At 41.8% G+C, this 15943-nt stretch overlaps 1 protein-coding gene across 1 annotated transcript in view; it reads right to left on the bottom strand.

Moving 5' to 3' along the window:
• Nucleotides 1-626: 626 nt before the first annotated feature.
• Nucleotides 627-15943, bottom strand: part of Opn5 (opsin 5) — a 49026-nt gene continuing 33709 nt past the window's right edge. The window contains exon 7 of the mRNA XM_050119385.1: nucleotides 627-1080. Within this exon, the coding sequence (XP_049975342.1) occupies nucleotides 1003-1080 (78 nt within the window). The 3' untranslated portion in view covers nucleotides 627-1002. The remainder of the gene's footprint in view (nucleotides 1081-15943) is intronic.

Genomic DNA, 15943 nt, shown 5'->3' with positions numbered 1-15943 from the left:
TGTGTTAGATTTTGTTTTATATTACTATATATGAGGGAAAAGCTATTTTCAATAAAATGGAAAAAAGAATAAGCATAAAATAAGCATAAAAGGAAAAGGAATACTCCTGACCACTGAACACTTTTTCCTAGGCTCTATGCTTTTAGAGAAGTTGACACAAATCACCAAGATGGGCAAATGGAGAATTACCAAATCGTGCTATTCGGCTGGTTCCCTCAATGTAAGGTCTTTCTTTTCATCCTGTCAGAGCTGCACAATAGTGCTGCCTCTTTAGCTGTAAAATAAACAATGCCGACAAAACAACAATGGTTCCGAATATTGGTGCAATAGATTTTCTTTATTTAAAAAAAAAAATGTACTCGGACAGCAGCTGTGGCTTCAAAAGAAAATAATCTTCAACGGACAAAGTTGAAAAGTGCTAATCCATCCTTTCCCAGTCCAGTCAACAAACTGCTCTCCAGTTCGGCACACAGCTGGGACAAAACCAAGGAGTCAAAGGCTAAAGCATCTTCTGAATGTTCTCATAGAGAGTACTTACAAGTGCTATATACAGGTTGACTTGACAGAGGATTCTTTTAGAAGCTTCCCAGATAAATGGTCCAGATGCTAACCATCTACAAGAATAAGTGGTTGGTGTTTTCGAGGGCATGTTCACAGTAATTAATGCATCCATAAGCTCTATTAATATCACAATGAAGAGGCAGCTTAGGGGACGATGCACCTTCCCATGGCTGAGGACATGCTTTTCATCTTGGACCATTTTAATCATCTATAAAGACTAAAGAGTGGACACTTCACATGCTATGTACTTGTGATTAAACTTCAATATCAACGCTGCAGTCAACACTGACCATATATTTTCTCAAACTTAAGAACAAAGGCAAAGAATACACTACAAGGGTTTTTTTTTTCAGCATTTCAAAGAGTATATTGAAGCTGGCCACTTATTTCTGAAGCCCTGAAGGACAGGTGCGGGGTTTCTCGGCCTCAGAACTCAGGTGTCTATTTCTTGTCACAGTCCCCATCATTACTGTGACTCTCTCCATCCATAACATGGGCACTAGTAAATCTGGAACTGCTCTGTTTGAGAGAACAACAACATTTTTGAGGTGTGCACGTCTGCTAATGTCAGGCCGACTTCAACAGCTCCCCAGTACTACTCACAGATGCAGAATGCTGGAGCTCAGTGGTTCTCAATCCTCCTAAAGCCGCAACCCTTTAACCCACTTCCTCGTGTTGTGGTGACCCCAGCCAGAAAATTATTTCACTACTGCTTCATGGCTGTAATTTTGTCACTGTGATGAATTGCAATGTAAACATCTGATATGCAAAATATCTGATATGTGACCCCACAAGGGTTACGACTCACAGGTTAAGAACCACTGTTGCGGATGGTCCACAACCCCAACCCATACTCCCTGAAGCCAGCCTTGGACTTGTATGGATTTACCCATATTTGAGCAATGATCCCTGGAGCATAAGTGTTTAATGCTTACCTTGGGGCACCTCAGGTAGATCCTAAAGATGAAGCCCAATGGGAATCGAGAGCTTCAAGAATAGAATCTGAACCTAACTGAACTTAAAACCAGAATGAACTATGGTGTTGTGCCTCTCTGAAAAATGAGTAAAGCCATTCTGCTGCTTTTTTTGTTTTTTTTTTTTCATTCTGCTGCTTTTGAGGTAAATTCAAGGACCACAAGAATATAGCCTATGTTCAGGAAACCTCAGCTATAATGCAATTATTACCACATATCGTTACCAAACACTTAGATGGGAGATGGACCTGTTGTACCCAAGGATACACATGTGGATGCAAAGATACATATATACATGCATGTATTTAAATAGATGAAGGGTGATAGGTAGATGGATGAATATAGATATATAGACAAATAGATTGTTTCCTTCACTTCTCACATATCTTGTGTATCTATGATAGTATTAGCTTATCATTTCACACTTTAGACAATGCACTACATGTCAAGAAAACCTCACCCCTAAAAAGACTGAAATAAAATAACCTTGGAGTAGTGGGATTACGCCTCCAATGTAATCCATGTTGTAGATGCTAAACCAGCCCTTCTCTGTGCCACACTCACCAGACAAAAGCATAAATATCACCAAGCCCAGGTCATCCAAATGAAATGCATCTGTTCCATTCACCCCTCCCTTAGCCTCCCACAGAGAGAGAACCATAGACAGCAAGCATACAGGGTTCTGGATCCATTCCACTACTTCTCTTGCTGTTTGCCTAACCCCACGTCCTTGACTTTCTATACTCCAATAGTAGGACCTTTTTTCGACATCTTTACTTTCCTCATAGATACCTGTTAGATATACTCTGCTGATAAGATTTAACGTATGATTGTTGCGCCATCATACAGCTTTCTTTGTCAGGCTTGATTAAGGAAATGGGGATGTTAAGGGAAGATGTCTAGTTAGCATCTAGGATCCTGCAAATGTGTTTGTTCTAGAAATATCTTGCAAATATGCTTTTCTTAATGCCTTCTGGTGACCTCCCTTAAACTCTACCCCTAAGCCTTCAATTCGGATTCTCCTATCCCGGTTCAATCCACTTTGGGTTGTCTTTAAGAGTGAAATGTCTGAAGTGTTTTGGGGATTCCCTGGTTTTGTTTGATTTTTGCCTCTTTAAAGTGTTTTGTTTATCCATGAGTTAAGGTATTCCTTAGACAGATGGATACACATCATTCTTTTCATACCAAGATAATAATGAAGAAGAGTGATGGATTATTTTTACATGTGCAGTATTGTTCCATTGTGCCAATAAAATTGTATTATTAAGAAAATGTTTAAAAATTCTCCCTGATAGTTTCAAGTATCTTTAGCCTCTTTAGAGTGAACTAACACATGTCTGTATTTGGTTTCTTTTTGACATTATAACAACCATAATTATAGAAGAAACGGTTTTCCATCAAAAATTCAATTTGTCACTCAAAATATTTGTAATCTTTATATATTTTACTCTGTTGTGGAATACTACTTTAACTAGGCAAAGATGTTTACTTTTGTTTATGTTGCAAAATATTACTTAAACTATGTAGAGATGTGTTACATTTGTTTATGCTGTATTTGTTTAATTATATAAAGATGTATTGTTGTTTCACCTTGCCTGCCTAAGGCTCCTGGTTGGTCTGATAAAAAGCTGAATGGTCAATAACTAGGCAGGAAAGGGATAGGCAGGCCTGGAGGGCAGAGAGAATAAGTAAGAGGAGGAGTTTATTCTCTAGAGACTGAGAACAGAATATGAGGGATGAAAACAGGGAGACACCCGGGGCCAGTCAGGCAGCCAATAGCCAGTCACACATGGAGTAGGACATACAGAATGAAAGAAAGGTAAATAGCCCTAAGACAAATCATAGATGAAGAGGAACAGATCAATTTAAGTTATAAGAGCTATTAAGACTGGCATAAGGTAAGGCCGAGTATTCATAATTAATAATAAGTCTCTGTGTCATGATTTGGGGGCTAGCAGTTCAAGAAAAAAACCTGCATTATTCTGGAGTAAATGAGTGGTGTTGTTGCATTTGGACATTTAGCACTTCTCAGATCACAAGTTTATCCAGAATAATATGGTGATAACACAGGAAACTTATGAGATAGAGAAAGAACTACAGAGTTCATCTCCAGATCAGAGAGAACACCTCCCCTCTCCACCTCATGGTTGGCTTCTCCTTTCAATCTCCCCCCAACAAACTGTAACCTGCATCCTTACACATCCTGGTCTCAACTCGGTGGCCCCAGTCTTCCAATCATGCATTCCCCTTTGGATCAGAAAGAGGATATATTCCCTCTTCCTCTTTTTAGAATTTATTTATGGGAGGAGAAGCTATGGGGAGGAGGCTATATGTGTGAGTGTGGTGTGTTAGTATAGCGTTTGTGTGAATGGTGTATGGGGGTTGGTTGCACACTTCACACCTCTGCATTTGCTCTTGAAAACCAGAGAAGGAATCAGAAGTCCTACCATATCACTCTTTGCCATTTGAGAGCGGTTCCCCCATTGAACCTAGAGCTAAGCTGGTAGCTATCAAGCCCAACTATCCTCCTGAACACCCCCCCCCAGTACTGGGGTTACAGGTGTGCCTGGATTTTTATAGGTGTTTTATGGGTGTTGGAGATTCTAACTCAAACCCTTATACATGGTCTTCAAATGCCTTACTGACCAACCCAATTCCTCAGCCCTTTGTCTTCTTAACTATGACGCTGTCACTGCCAACTTTTTCTATCTCTTTACCAAATCCATCTGATTCAAAGATCCACAGTCAAGCACCAGTTGAGCTCCAATACTCTAGTCAACGAGAAGGAGGAAGGATGCTATGAGCAGAAAGGGGTGGGGTAGGCAGTGTCAAGATCATGATGGGGAAAGCCAGAGAAAGCTGACCCGAGCTCATGGGACTCTAGACAGACAGCTAGGGAGCCTGCATGGGACAGACCTAGGCCCTCTGCATGTGTGTGACAGTTGTGTAACTTGGTCCATTTGTGAGGCCCCTAGCAGTGTGACCAGGATCTGTCCCAGGCCTATTAGCTGGCTTTTTGAAACTCATTCCCTATGGCGGGATGCATTGCTCAACCTGGATGCAAAGGGGAGGAACTTGGTCCTACCTCAATGATATGCCAGGTTTCTGCCTCCCCATAGGAGGCCTTACACTTCCTGAGAAGTGGACTGGGGAGAGAGCCAATAGAAAAGAAGTTGGGGGAGGAAATGGAAAAAGGACGAAGGGGAAATGGTGGTTGGTATGTAAAATAAAAAAAATTGAAATAAAAAACGGAAAAAATCCATCTGAAGTAACCCTCGGCATATTCCCACTTATGCTATACTCCAAGGTTCCCTTTCTCTCAGTAACATTACTGTAGAACAACAGCCATTGGTGGGGGAATATTTTATGAAACATCTGTTAGCTTCCAGGTGTTCTAGAAGGAAAGCCAGGCTCGTGGTGTCCTCTCCAGCTCTATTGCTGTCTTGCTATGCTATTCCTCAGTCTAAGGAGATGGTCCATATGTTAAATTATTTGATCAACAAAAAAAATAATTTAAGGGCTATATCCCAGTTTTCAAATAAGCACACTAAGGCTCACACCATTATTCTCCTAAGAACTCACTATAGAAGCATAAGAAGCAACTCCCTGACGCTGGAGAGCTGACAGCAATATCAGTGCTGTCTGCTGAATTTTGGTGGCACTGTCTTTTTAACAGCAAGCTACAAGTGACACCCCTCGTAATTATGAGAGTGGATATAATAAGAAAGGAGATCAAGATGCTTCACTCTGTGTCTTTCCTTTTTAATCTACCTAGAGACAGTCTCTTTTAATCACCTGCAATGAATGATTGCTTATTACATAATTTTATGGCCCAGATACATGCAACACTAAAGCTAACTGAATTATCCTTGGTAATTATAGCATGTGAAAAAAGATCACATTTGCTTACCTTGACCTACTTGGATGAACTGATAGTGCTCATTCTTAGCAGTCATCTAGCCAAATGTTCCTTATCTCCATGCAAGTGTAGGGCAGCCAAAATAAAAGTCCCATTTTTGCAAAAGCTCTGCTAAATGTTGGTGCTTAATTCTCTGTGACCATTATACAACCAACGGTCCTGCTTCCCTTGATGCATTGAACAGAATTGTATAGTATAAGCGTTTGCATAAGTTTGTACTCATTAGATAATATAACTAACATGTTATCTAGGAGGCAACATTTTGACCTTGAAGAGAGAATGATATGGGTGAGATGTCTCTTCCACGAGTCTATTCTGGCCTCTTCATAAACATTATGGGTAAGTTTACTAATGAACCACTGGCAAATTCTGCAGAGGCTATGCCATGATGAGACAAGGACCAGGGTTTACAGAGCACGCAGGGGTAGGCATCCCAGTGAGCATCAGCGGGTCTCCATAGCCCGGATGAGTAAACAGATGCTATGGCCATTCCTACCTCAGCCCCAGGTTTCCTTAAATGCTAATGAAAGCTTGAACTCCTGCCTCTAAAAGATTCTGAGGAGCCGGGCGGTGGTGGCGCACGCCTTTAATCCCAGCACTTGGGAGGCAGATGCAGGCGGATCTCTGTGAGTTCGAGACCAGCCTGGTCTACAAGAGCTAGTTCCAGGACAGGCTCCAAAACCACAGAGAAACCCTGTCTCAAACAAACAAAACAAAAAAAGATTCTGAGGAAAGCATTCCCAGGAGAACATTTACCTCTGTCCAGTGGATCTGGGTAAAGGTGACATCCCCATGTTCTATCCCTCAGCCTTCCCAGTTTTATCAACTAGAACAATACAGGTCTGGGGATGCATTCTATTTGTGAAAGCAATATTCACCATGCATCAAAAGAAACTTGTCCCAGACATAAAAGTTTCTAATTCCAGTCCCAAGATGTGCTTGTGACCTTGTGTGAGACCTGCATATTCTCTGCCTTAGTTTCTGACCAGAAAAAAGTCCATCCTTCCTTCCCCTTTCACAAGGCATCGGAAAGTTTAGTTAAGACAGGGAGCTCTAACAAGAGCACACGGTACGAGGAAACTGAAAACATTACTGTTAAACAAAATCCTAGTGGCCCTTATCTGGTGTTTCTTATTGTACCTTGTCACTACAAGGAACCCAAATTATGTCAGAACCACCAAAAGCCCCTCAGGTCACCAGCTGCTGTTATTTGTCCTGTCGCGGGCATTGTGGTGCTTGAAAACTCAGGTTCAGGGAGTGTCACACAGCCCCAGAAAACCCTGCACAATTTCATGTATTATGAAAGCATTTTCTGAGTTTCCATTTCCTCTTCTGAAATGGCATGATATGTTCATAGTAAACCCCAATGAACTTGACTACCTAAGTGAGGATTAAATGAAGCAATTAACCCGTATAACAGGATTTGACATTGAATTTAACACACAGTGAGTGTCTTATCAGAGTTAGAAACATTATCTCTTTAAATGTCTTCCCTATGACAAGAGTAGAACCTTCAAGTGAGAAGGATTTCCAGAATCAATTACGTTCAGAAGTGGATAAATTCCTATGAGGAGACCATGAATAGGCCCGCTCTTCAAAATGGAGGCCATCTTATCTACGCTTTGCATGACGTGTTTGAAGATTAGAATGCTTTCCTTCTGTGGGAACTGCAGGACTTAGCTGCAGGGGGTTATGTTTTGAGAAATATTGTTCTCAAAAATTGGATCTTCATTATGCTATGTTGTTAAGCTCCTCAAAATCTAAGAAAGAGAGCCAACCTTTGCCAGATTCAGCAGGTGAAGGCACTGGGCTAACAATCTGAGTCCCATCCCAGAGACCTGCTTACAGGAAGGAGAGAGCAAACTCTGACCTCTACATGCATGCCATTGCAATGTGCTTCCCTACCTTGAAACACACAAATAAATCAATCTAGTTTAGAAATTATTTTTAAATTTGAGGAGATGAGGAAGAAAAAATGGATGAATGCATCTAGTGTCTGTTTCTCAAAGTTCATGGCGCTTTGGTTTGTTTCCTCCCTGGGAAATTCCTGTGTCCATTTGTCTTCTAGCCAGGCTTATGAAGGAAGAAGGGTTGTATGCAGTTGGCCATTGCTGAGGCTAGGCAATGAATATAAAATATGAGTATGAAATATGAACATGAAATATGTCATCACACGGTGTGTCCTCTTTCATGCATGTTTAAGAAGTGCCATGAAAGTCTTAGAAAACCCATTAAATAAACCAGAAAAATACATGTGTACATACAGACAGACTGTCACTTTCTTTAGAGTCTTACATTTTAGTTGTTTATTTTGTGTGCTTTAGGGGCAGGGGACTCACACATGTCCCACGGCATGCTAGTAGAGGGCAGAGGGAAACTTGCCTGAGTCAGTTCTCTCCTTCCACCACGGGGGTCCCGGGACTTGGACTCAGCTGAGCAGTCCTGGCGCAGGGTGCCACTATCCTCTGAGCCATCTCACCAGCCCCAGATGATCTTTTAATATCTACAACAAATCTAAGGAAAATGGCAACTGCCCTGGGGCTTACACGTCTATTCAAGCAATGGTTAATAACTCACTTCTTTAACAAACTTGGACATGAAGCTCTTCTCACACTTCAAAACCAGAAGAGGTCCCTTATGGTGATAACGCTCAAGGCAAGTCCGTGTGGGGTATGTGGAGGTACGCAAGCATCGCTGCTCATACTTTCAGCCTTTAGGGAAAGAAAGGCTCTGCATTTTAAACTAGAGCATAAATTGCATCTTTAAATTAGTCTTCTCTCTTACCTGCCTGCCAGAGATATTCTATATTCAGTCAAGTCAAATTTTGGCAGGGCTAAATACATGATCAGCCCACACACAGTAGTGAACTTGACTTGAAGATCTCTGTCTAGTCTTCACTTTTTAGTGATCGTTTTTTATTATTATTAATTTTTTCATTTATTTTACATACCAACCACAGTCTAGCCTTCATTTTAACTGTAACGCTCTTTGGGGTTTCCAGCTGCCAGGGAATCCTAAGGAAGTTTCATTTGGACCCGAATACATTTCACTTGCCAAAGTGCTAACTCATTGTTAAGAATTCTTTCCCCTACTAAAAGTGAAATCAGCAGGCAGTGATCACATTTAGCCTTTTGAACAAAATCTCCCTAAATTCTCTTTCATTCCACATGCCATTGTTTTAAAATGTGCCCCGTTCTTTCTAATTGTGAGCAGTTAAGGGACTTACATAGGTGGATTGTGCATTTTATTGCTTACACTCACTGTGGGGCTTTCACTAACCTGCCTGCCTGTCACCGAGGTCCAAGTCCTTGCATTAGTCATTTTCCAACTGGCCAATTTCACGGTCTCCTGGAGGGGCATTCTCATTCATCTTGTTTGTGTTTATAATACCATCAAAATTTATAAGGCACTTGGGTGTGTTCCCACACTCTAAAATCCTCTTTTCTCTCACCCCAGCCAAGCACAGTGACTTTCTTCTTCACCTAAGAGTTACCTCTAAAATTAAGATCGTCACTTTTGCTCCAATTTATAGGTTAAAAAAAAAAAAAGCTGTTGTGTTGAGTTGCAGGGATAAAGGCTCTCCAAGCTCACACTAGATAGGCTGAGCTGCTTTGAGAGCAAATGCTTCAGTCTTTAAGGTGGGAGAAGATGTCTTAGGAGGGCATTTCTACCTCCATGAAGCCACACTGAATTTCCAGTCACAAAACACATTTTCACTAATCCACGTTCACATCTGCATAGAAGCTAGTCATATTCCAGATGTGGCCTGAAGCTGCCCCAGGTAAACACACAGCCCAACACTTTCCAAATGAGCTTTCACAAGACTAGACTGATAAAAAGGAGGAAAGAAAGAAAGAAAGAAAGAAAGAAAGAAAGAAAGAAAGAAAGAAAGAAAGAAAGAAAGAAAGAAAGAAAGAAAAGAAGAGAGAGAGAAAGAAAGAAAGAAAGAAAGAAAGAAAGAAAGAAAGAAAGAAAGAAAGAAAGAAAAGATAAAAACTGGGATTTTTATTCACTAGTTAGGGCTGAGCATTGCTGGCCATAGAAGGGTGGGTTTCTAACACTCACTTCCTCCCTCACTGTATTACAATAAAATAATGGGCTTCGATGCTGCTAGGTCATGCCATTTTTTTACACTGTTTATTAATTTCTTTATCCTAGCAGGATAACTAGGATAAAAGAGGGAAACCAAAAACTTTGCATTTGTAACCTGCCTTCTCATCAGATACAAGGTATAAGCATTTTGGTTGCACCTTTAACAATGGGCAGGTTGATTAGCCTCCTTATAGTGAAGCAAAAATTGGGCTTCAGCAAAAGCACAAAATTAAGCACAGTCCTACATGGCTGATCTACATACCGAAAGGATAAGAACTGCGTGAGATCACTTCGCACGGACAGCTTCTCTCAGAACTGCCTCCTTGCCCACAGGATTGCAGACTTTTGCACGGTCTTGTAGACTCTAGTGGACTCTAATCCCAAGGTGCCTTTGAGCCTACCCCTTTTAGATTCTTCTACTGACCACAGGTACACGCCAGGTCGCTTGTCTCTCTCTCTCTCTGCCACTTTCATCCTGCAACATTTCCTTGTCTTCCAATCATTGACCAGAATGAAATTCACCCTTCCTGGAGTGAACTACGGATTTGTTTAAAACCTCCTCCCTGGTCACTTAAACTATTGGATGTTCTGATACGCCAATGAATCCATTGGGTTCTCCAGCTTCTTTCTGGCCATGCCTCTCTGGGACCAGTTCTTACCCCTCCACCTATGCTCAGAAGTCCAATTTATTCTCTTGGAGTCTGAAGAAACCAAACTTCCTTCTTGAAAGCAAACTCTCTCCATTCCCAAACACAGTCATTCTTGTCAAAGAATAAGTGCCCTGAAGACTACATTCAAGTCTTAGACCCAATTTTACAAGCCAGTTGCTAATGGAGCCAAGGTGATGTAACTAACCAGGAGCCAAAACTACTTCTGATGAATACTTCAGCAATGCTTCTTCCAATATGCATGTTGCTTAAGACTGTGCTAGAGTTAGGACAAGCTCTGTGCTGTTCTCCTGTGAGTTCAGAACAGCCAAATACATCTTTGCCCTTGTGCTTAGTCTTTGAACACATGTGGGGGACCACTTGCCCCACTTTCAACGACAGTGAACTTGTGGCACTGTGAAGTCTAGGGCTTTCATTTAAACAACAAATGTGTAGGGTGATTTTGGGGGGAAAACTAGTCAAATAACACTTTCCCATGGAGAGGGCATCTCTATGACAGTGGTTCCTGAACAGGTCTTCATTGGCTCTCTAGTGGACAATCTGCCCACAGAACAGATTTCTTAATTAAACTGAATTGCCCTGTGCCAGACTCCATTTCGCATTTGCTCAATCAGTTTCATCAACAGGCCCTCTCGTGGGATCAGATTCTTTACTGCAAATGTGTATAAATCCACATTGCATCCTACTGTTCTGGGCAGAGTTTTCAATCCCGGGGAAATAAGCCGGGCATTTGTTTCCAAGCTGACTGGCAGGTTTCATGAAAGCGTGAACAGAAGGGACGCTCTCGGGTGAGCCCATGAACTGAAATAGGCAAGGTTCGGAATGGCAGGAGAAATTCTACTTCTTGTCAACAACCTAAGCCGGGAGATTTTAAGTAACAAATAGTGTCCTTTTGATAACCAGGCGTCAATGCAATACCAACACTTGTTTATTTTTACTTCTGAAGTAGGTTCTAATTTGTAACGATCCTTCTTCTACAGAACAGGCACCACTCTTTGGGCCTTCATCAGTCTTTACTCGGCATAAGTTTCTAAACATAGACTGTATGAGAATTAGCTAGGGCATTCACTTGAATATAGACACACAGATACCGGTCCATGGACTGTGGAATGGGCCCAGCCTATTCACATGTTAAATAAGCATTGCAGGTAATTCTGATATAGGGCCATACTTGGGCCAGAACGAGGACCAGTGTGTCTATCATCTAAAATGGAAATCTAAAAATAACTTAACATTCACTAAAAACTCATGTGTTTCCACACCAACTAAAAACAATGGAAGCTCTTGGCCTCAGCAGCTTGATATTCAAAGACTTTTGACCCCTTTTCTTGGATACTACCCAACTTGGAAGTACTCTGGAAATACTATTCTCAAATATGTGGTATGCTCATCCTCACAAGACTCTCTTGTTTTAAGACTCTCCCAAAGACTAGTTCTGAACAACTCTTACCTGAGACTTCCTCTTCCAAGATTATCTCTAGATCCATATCCTCCAGACACCAAGTGGCTCAAAAACAATCCCTTTATATTCTTTTTTTTTGGAAGATTTTCTATTTTTTTTTTTTTTTTTTTTTAATTTATTTATTTCTTTATTAATTAATTAAAGATTTCTGTCTCTTCCCCACCGCAGCCTCACCTTTCCCTCCCCCTCCCCCAATCAAGTCCCCCTCCCTCATCAGCCCAAAGAACAATCAGGGTTCCCTGCCCTGTGGGAAGTCCAAGGACCACCCACCTCCATCCAGGTCTAGTAAGGTGAGCATCCAAACTGCCTAGGCTCCCACAAAACCAATAGGTGCAGTAGGATCAAAAACCCATTGCCATTGTTCTTGGTGTCTCAGTAGTCCTCATTGTCCGCTATGTTCAGTGAGACCTGTTTTAACCCAGGCTTTTTCAGACCCAGGCCAGCTGGCCTTGGTGAGTTCCCAATAGAACATCCCCATTGTCTCAGTGTGTGGGTGCCCCCCTCGCGGTCCTGAGTTCCTTGCTCGTGCTCTCTCTCCTTGTGCTCCTTGGTAATGACAATCATAGCACCTTTGGTGATGTAATGGAGCCTTCTACTCGCTCGTGTTTTGTTCAGCCACACCATGGCCTCTCTACATATAAGAAGCACACACTGTTTTGCACCTGCCTCCTCTAAAGAAAGCCCTCAGTAGACGCTGCCTGCCTGAATTTCTTCTCAACTGTGACTGCAGCCCCATACCACTGATTCCTTATCCTATAAAAGTTAGAGCTCGGTGTATAGGATCTTAAACAGAATGGCAAACCGCTCATTAGGCTCACTTAGTCCTCCAGTGTGTTTTTAACTATTGCACAGAGAGGAAATTATTGTCAGGGCAACAGATGAAGATGCTAAAGCAAGCAAAGAAAAAGAAGAAAATCTGAATGCAGAGCAAATCTGTCAACCACAGACCAGAGCACAGGTGCTATAGGCTGACTGAGAGAAGGGAAGCCCAGCTCGGCCATGAGCAGACCGTATCACCTCTCTATGCCTTGGTTTTCTGATGGAGAGCAAAGACCGTCCCCCTGGGTTTTTAAGACAGCAAAGAAGATTTTGGAAAATATCTTATATAAAGTACCAAGGTACAGATTTTGTAAAATCTGAGATAAAGGTTGATGCATTAAAAACAATGTCTCTCAACTATTCAAAAGCGCAAGCATCTATGGACAATGTAGAAATGAATGTCTGTGTGCCAAGACAATTTCATTTCTGAAAACAGGCAGTGAATCAGATTTGGCCCAGGGCCATGGTTTGCAGACATCTGCAACAGGCTTAACCACAGCAAGTGATGAACTGGGAGATGCTAATATTTTCCTTGGAGAAATTTTCTACTTGCTGAGCACCCTGAGTGTTAACCTTTTATCCAACCTTTAATTGTGTCCCCACCGTAATGAGATTGCACCATGACCATGTGTATTCACTGAAATCAGTATAACATAGGCTGTTATCTGGGGCTCACTAACTCTTATTTCCCATCATTCTAATCTATATTTGTCACCAGAAGAAAAACCAGTGGGGAATCTGGAAAAGCACAGTTTCACCTATAATTTTAGCCTTTTTGCTTCTTAGAAGTTAATCTAAAATTCTCTGTAAGACACTGAAGCAGCAGCCTGGCTGATAAAGATGATTTTCTTCTACTTGGAAATTACTTGTATTGATTGGTAAACTGTTAACTAAGAGTCTTGTTAAACGAAACCCAGACGATGAACTGCTGAATGTACTCCGTCATCCCCTCCTTTCCCTCTCCTGTCACTTGACTGTGACGACAAAGAAGAAAGTCCCCAACCTTCAGAATTATTTAGGTATTTCTGACCCTCAAGATACAGCAATAATGTGGCTCCAAAGGAAACTTACTGTGCCCTAGCGTAAGACAGTAGACAGATGCTGTACCCGTGGTTCATGTTGTGCCTGCTAAATTATGGCTATAATAACCACTGCTAGACTGTTATCCAGGGAGGGAGGCAAAAATAAGTATTTTAAAAATAAATCTAAAGAATCCACACCTGCCACCTTTGCATATCAGCATTTGTAAGCTAAGTTTTTTCCAGATGTTTTTTCTGGAACAAGTTGTTGCCCTCCTCTGCCCTCATAGTCACCAACTCTGGGTCCTCCAAGGTCTGTCTTCATTGGCAAAGCCTTGACCAATGGCAGCTACTACAACACAACAGGATAGGAAATACTCTTGCCTGCTGGCGCTCGGACTCTGACACGCACCGCCTTTCTTGCTTTGCTTCCTACTGTATTTGAACAGTTCCTATGTGCTTTGGCTGCCATAGCTCTTCTCATGAACACCTAGGAGCCAGTCCTTTTTCTACAGGTGCCTATCTGGTCTAGTTTCCAGGCTAAGCCAACTGCTGACTTCTAGGTTTCTTCAGGTCCTCCATATTTTGGGAACAGAAAATAGCTTAAAAGACAGGGCTAGGATGTATGCTCATTTTGAAATAAAATCTTTTCTTGTTTGAACAGGTATCTTCTTTCGCAAGAGTGCCTGATTCCTTCCCATCCTAAGAGAACAAACTCACAAGCATCTTATACTCAGCCTCAGCCCCAGGCTAGATTATCCTTTGGCTAGTTGAGCAATCCCTCGCCAGCAGCAAATGACCATAACACAGGCCCTTGGAGGTATTTGTACAAGTCTCAGGCCTGCTTGTATTTTTAGAGAACGGTGCCAACTAATCTGCTCTAGGAATGTGGACTGTAACTCTCTGCCTTGATAACATTATTCTCCATTCCTAACACTTTCAAATATTTCACCAGCCTATGCCGTCACACAGATTTGTCTCTACACACATAAAATGTCAAAATGCATAGCTCCAGAGCAAATCCTGGGCAGTCTGGGTAAAGCCCCACATGCCTCCTGGCAAACTGGGTTCATTTTTTTTCTCCCAGGAGGATTGGATACTTCACTTTTTCTCCAACAAGTTAGATTTTGTTCATTTGGAAGTGTGCGTATGTGGGTCAGGGGGGGTGCTAGAAGCAAGTGGCACTTTCAAAGTAGGAAACACAAGGAAAGTGTAACTTTGGATATCAAGGAGAAAAACAACCTTGGATAAGTAGATAATCCCCATTAACACAATAATATTTGAAGAAATGCTCACCCGTGCAACTCACTCTTCCTTCCCTGGGTCCATGAGGAGGTGACTAGACTCCTCCTGTAGCCCTCCACAAGGGTCTTCACAAAGGTTCTCCTCAGATGCCTGATGCTCTACTGTCCCATCGTCCTAATAAAGCACACTAGAGAAAGGGCTCTGCTCACAGAACACTTGTTCCTGGCATCCAGCAACACTTTTAACACAGCTGAGATGCTCCGGTAAGTTCTGATCGTCACCATACACAGTGCGAAAAGTCTTAGAACCATACTCTTCTTAAGAGAACCATCGATTTAACCAACACGAATGGGCACCCAGGTTGTCTTAAGTTGCAGATCCTGGATCAGCCAATGGTTCAATGCTGTTTCTCCATTTCTAATCAGCTCTTAGGAAGCATCCAATTCCTGGATATGCAGATGACATTTTGGGTGACAAGAATTTAAGTCACACTCTCATAGAGACTGGTAGGTTAAAATCCTTTCATGGTCCTTCAAAAAACAATCTCTGTTGCTATATTTTGTTGTTGTTTGGAAGTTTTTCATTTGTTTGTTTGTTTGTTTCATGTTTACTAGCACAAAACTCATAATTCCCCTGAGTTCTGAGACGACAGACACAACACAGACCCAGTTTTCTCTCTGCTTTAAATACACTCTCCAGATAGGAAGCAGAGGTAAGTGGGAATTTCTGGACTATCTTGAATGCCAAATAAGATTTCTGATTGTTCCTCTGCATGGGAATTTACAGTAGGAAACTGTGTTCTCCACTCAGCAATGTGTTAATGGAACACAGCTCACCACAGTTCTTCTATCAGAGCCAGGCAAGACTGTTCAGTTCCTTTCTCCTTGCTGGAGACTCTTACTGGAATGGACCAAGACACTGGGGATGCACTTCCTGCACCCCAAATGCAACTTATACAGGAAACATCTTCTCCAGTCCAAAACCTAACACTAGCAATGCCCCGTGGAAGGACTACAAATGGCTGTTTCCACAGAGTCCTGTTATCTTTCACCTTCTCAAGAAGAGTGAGAATCTCCCAGATGTACAGAATCCAGACTCCTCTGGCACAGTTACAAGAGTGTATGTTATTCCTATCGGTCTCATGCAGATCGACTAAGTAGTTCTTCTAATAAAGGCCTTAGACA

Source organism: Alexandromys fortis, unplaced genomic scaffold (genome assembly GCF_014885135.2).
Source record: "Alexandromys fortis isolate MF-2015 unplaced genomic scaffold, M_Fortis_MF-2015_v1.1 scaffold_145, whole genome shotgun sequence".
Classification (NCBI taxonomy): Eukaryota; Metazoa; Chordata; class Mammalia; order Rodentia; family Cricetidae; genus Alexandromys; species Alexandromys fortis.
Note: the sequence above shows the minus strand (reverse complement) of the source record. Positions and strands in the feature narration are given on the sequence as shown.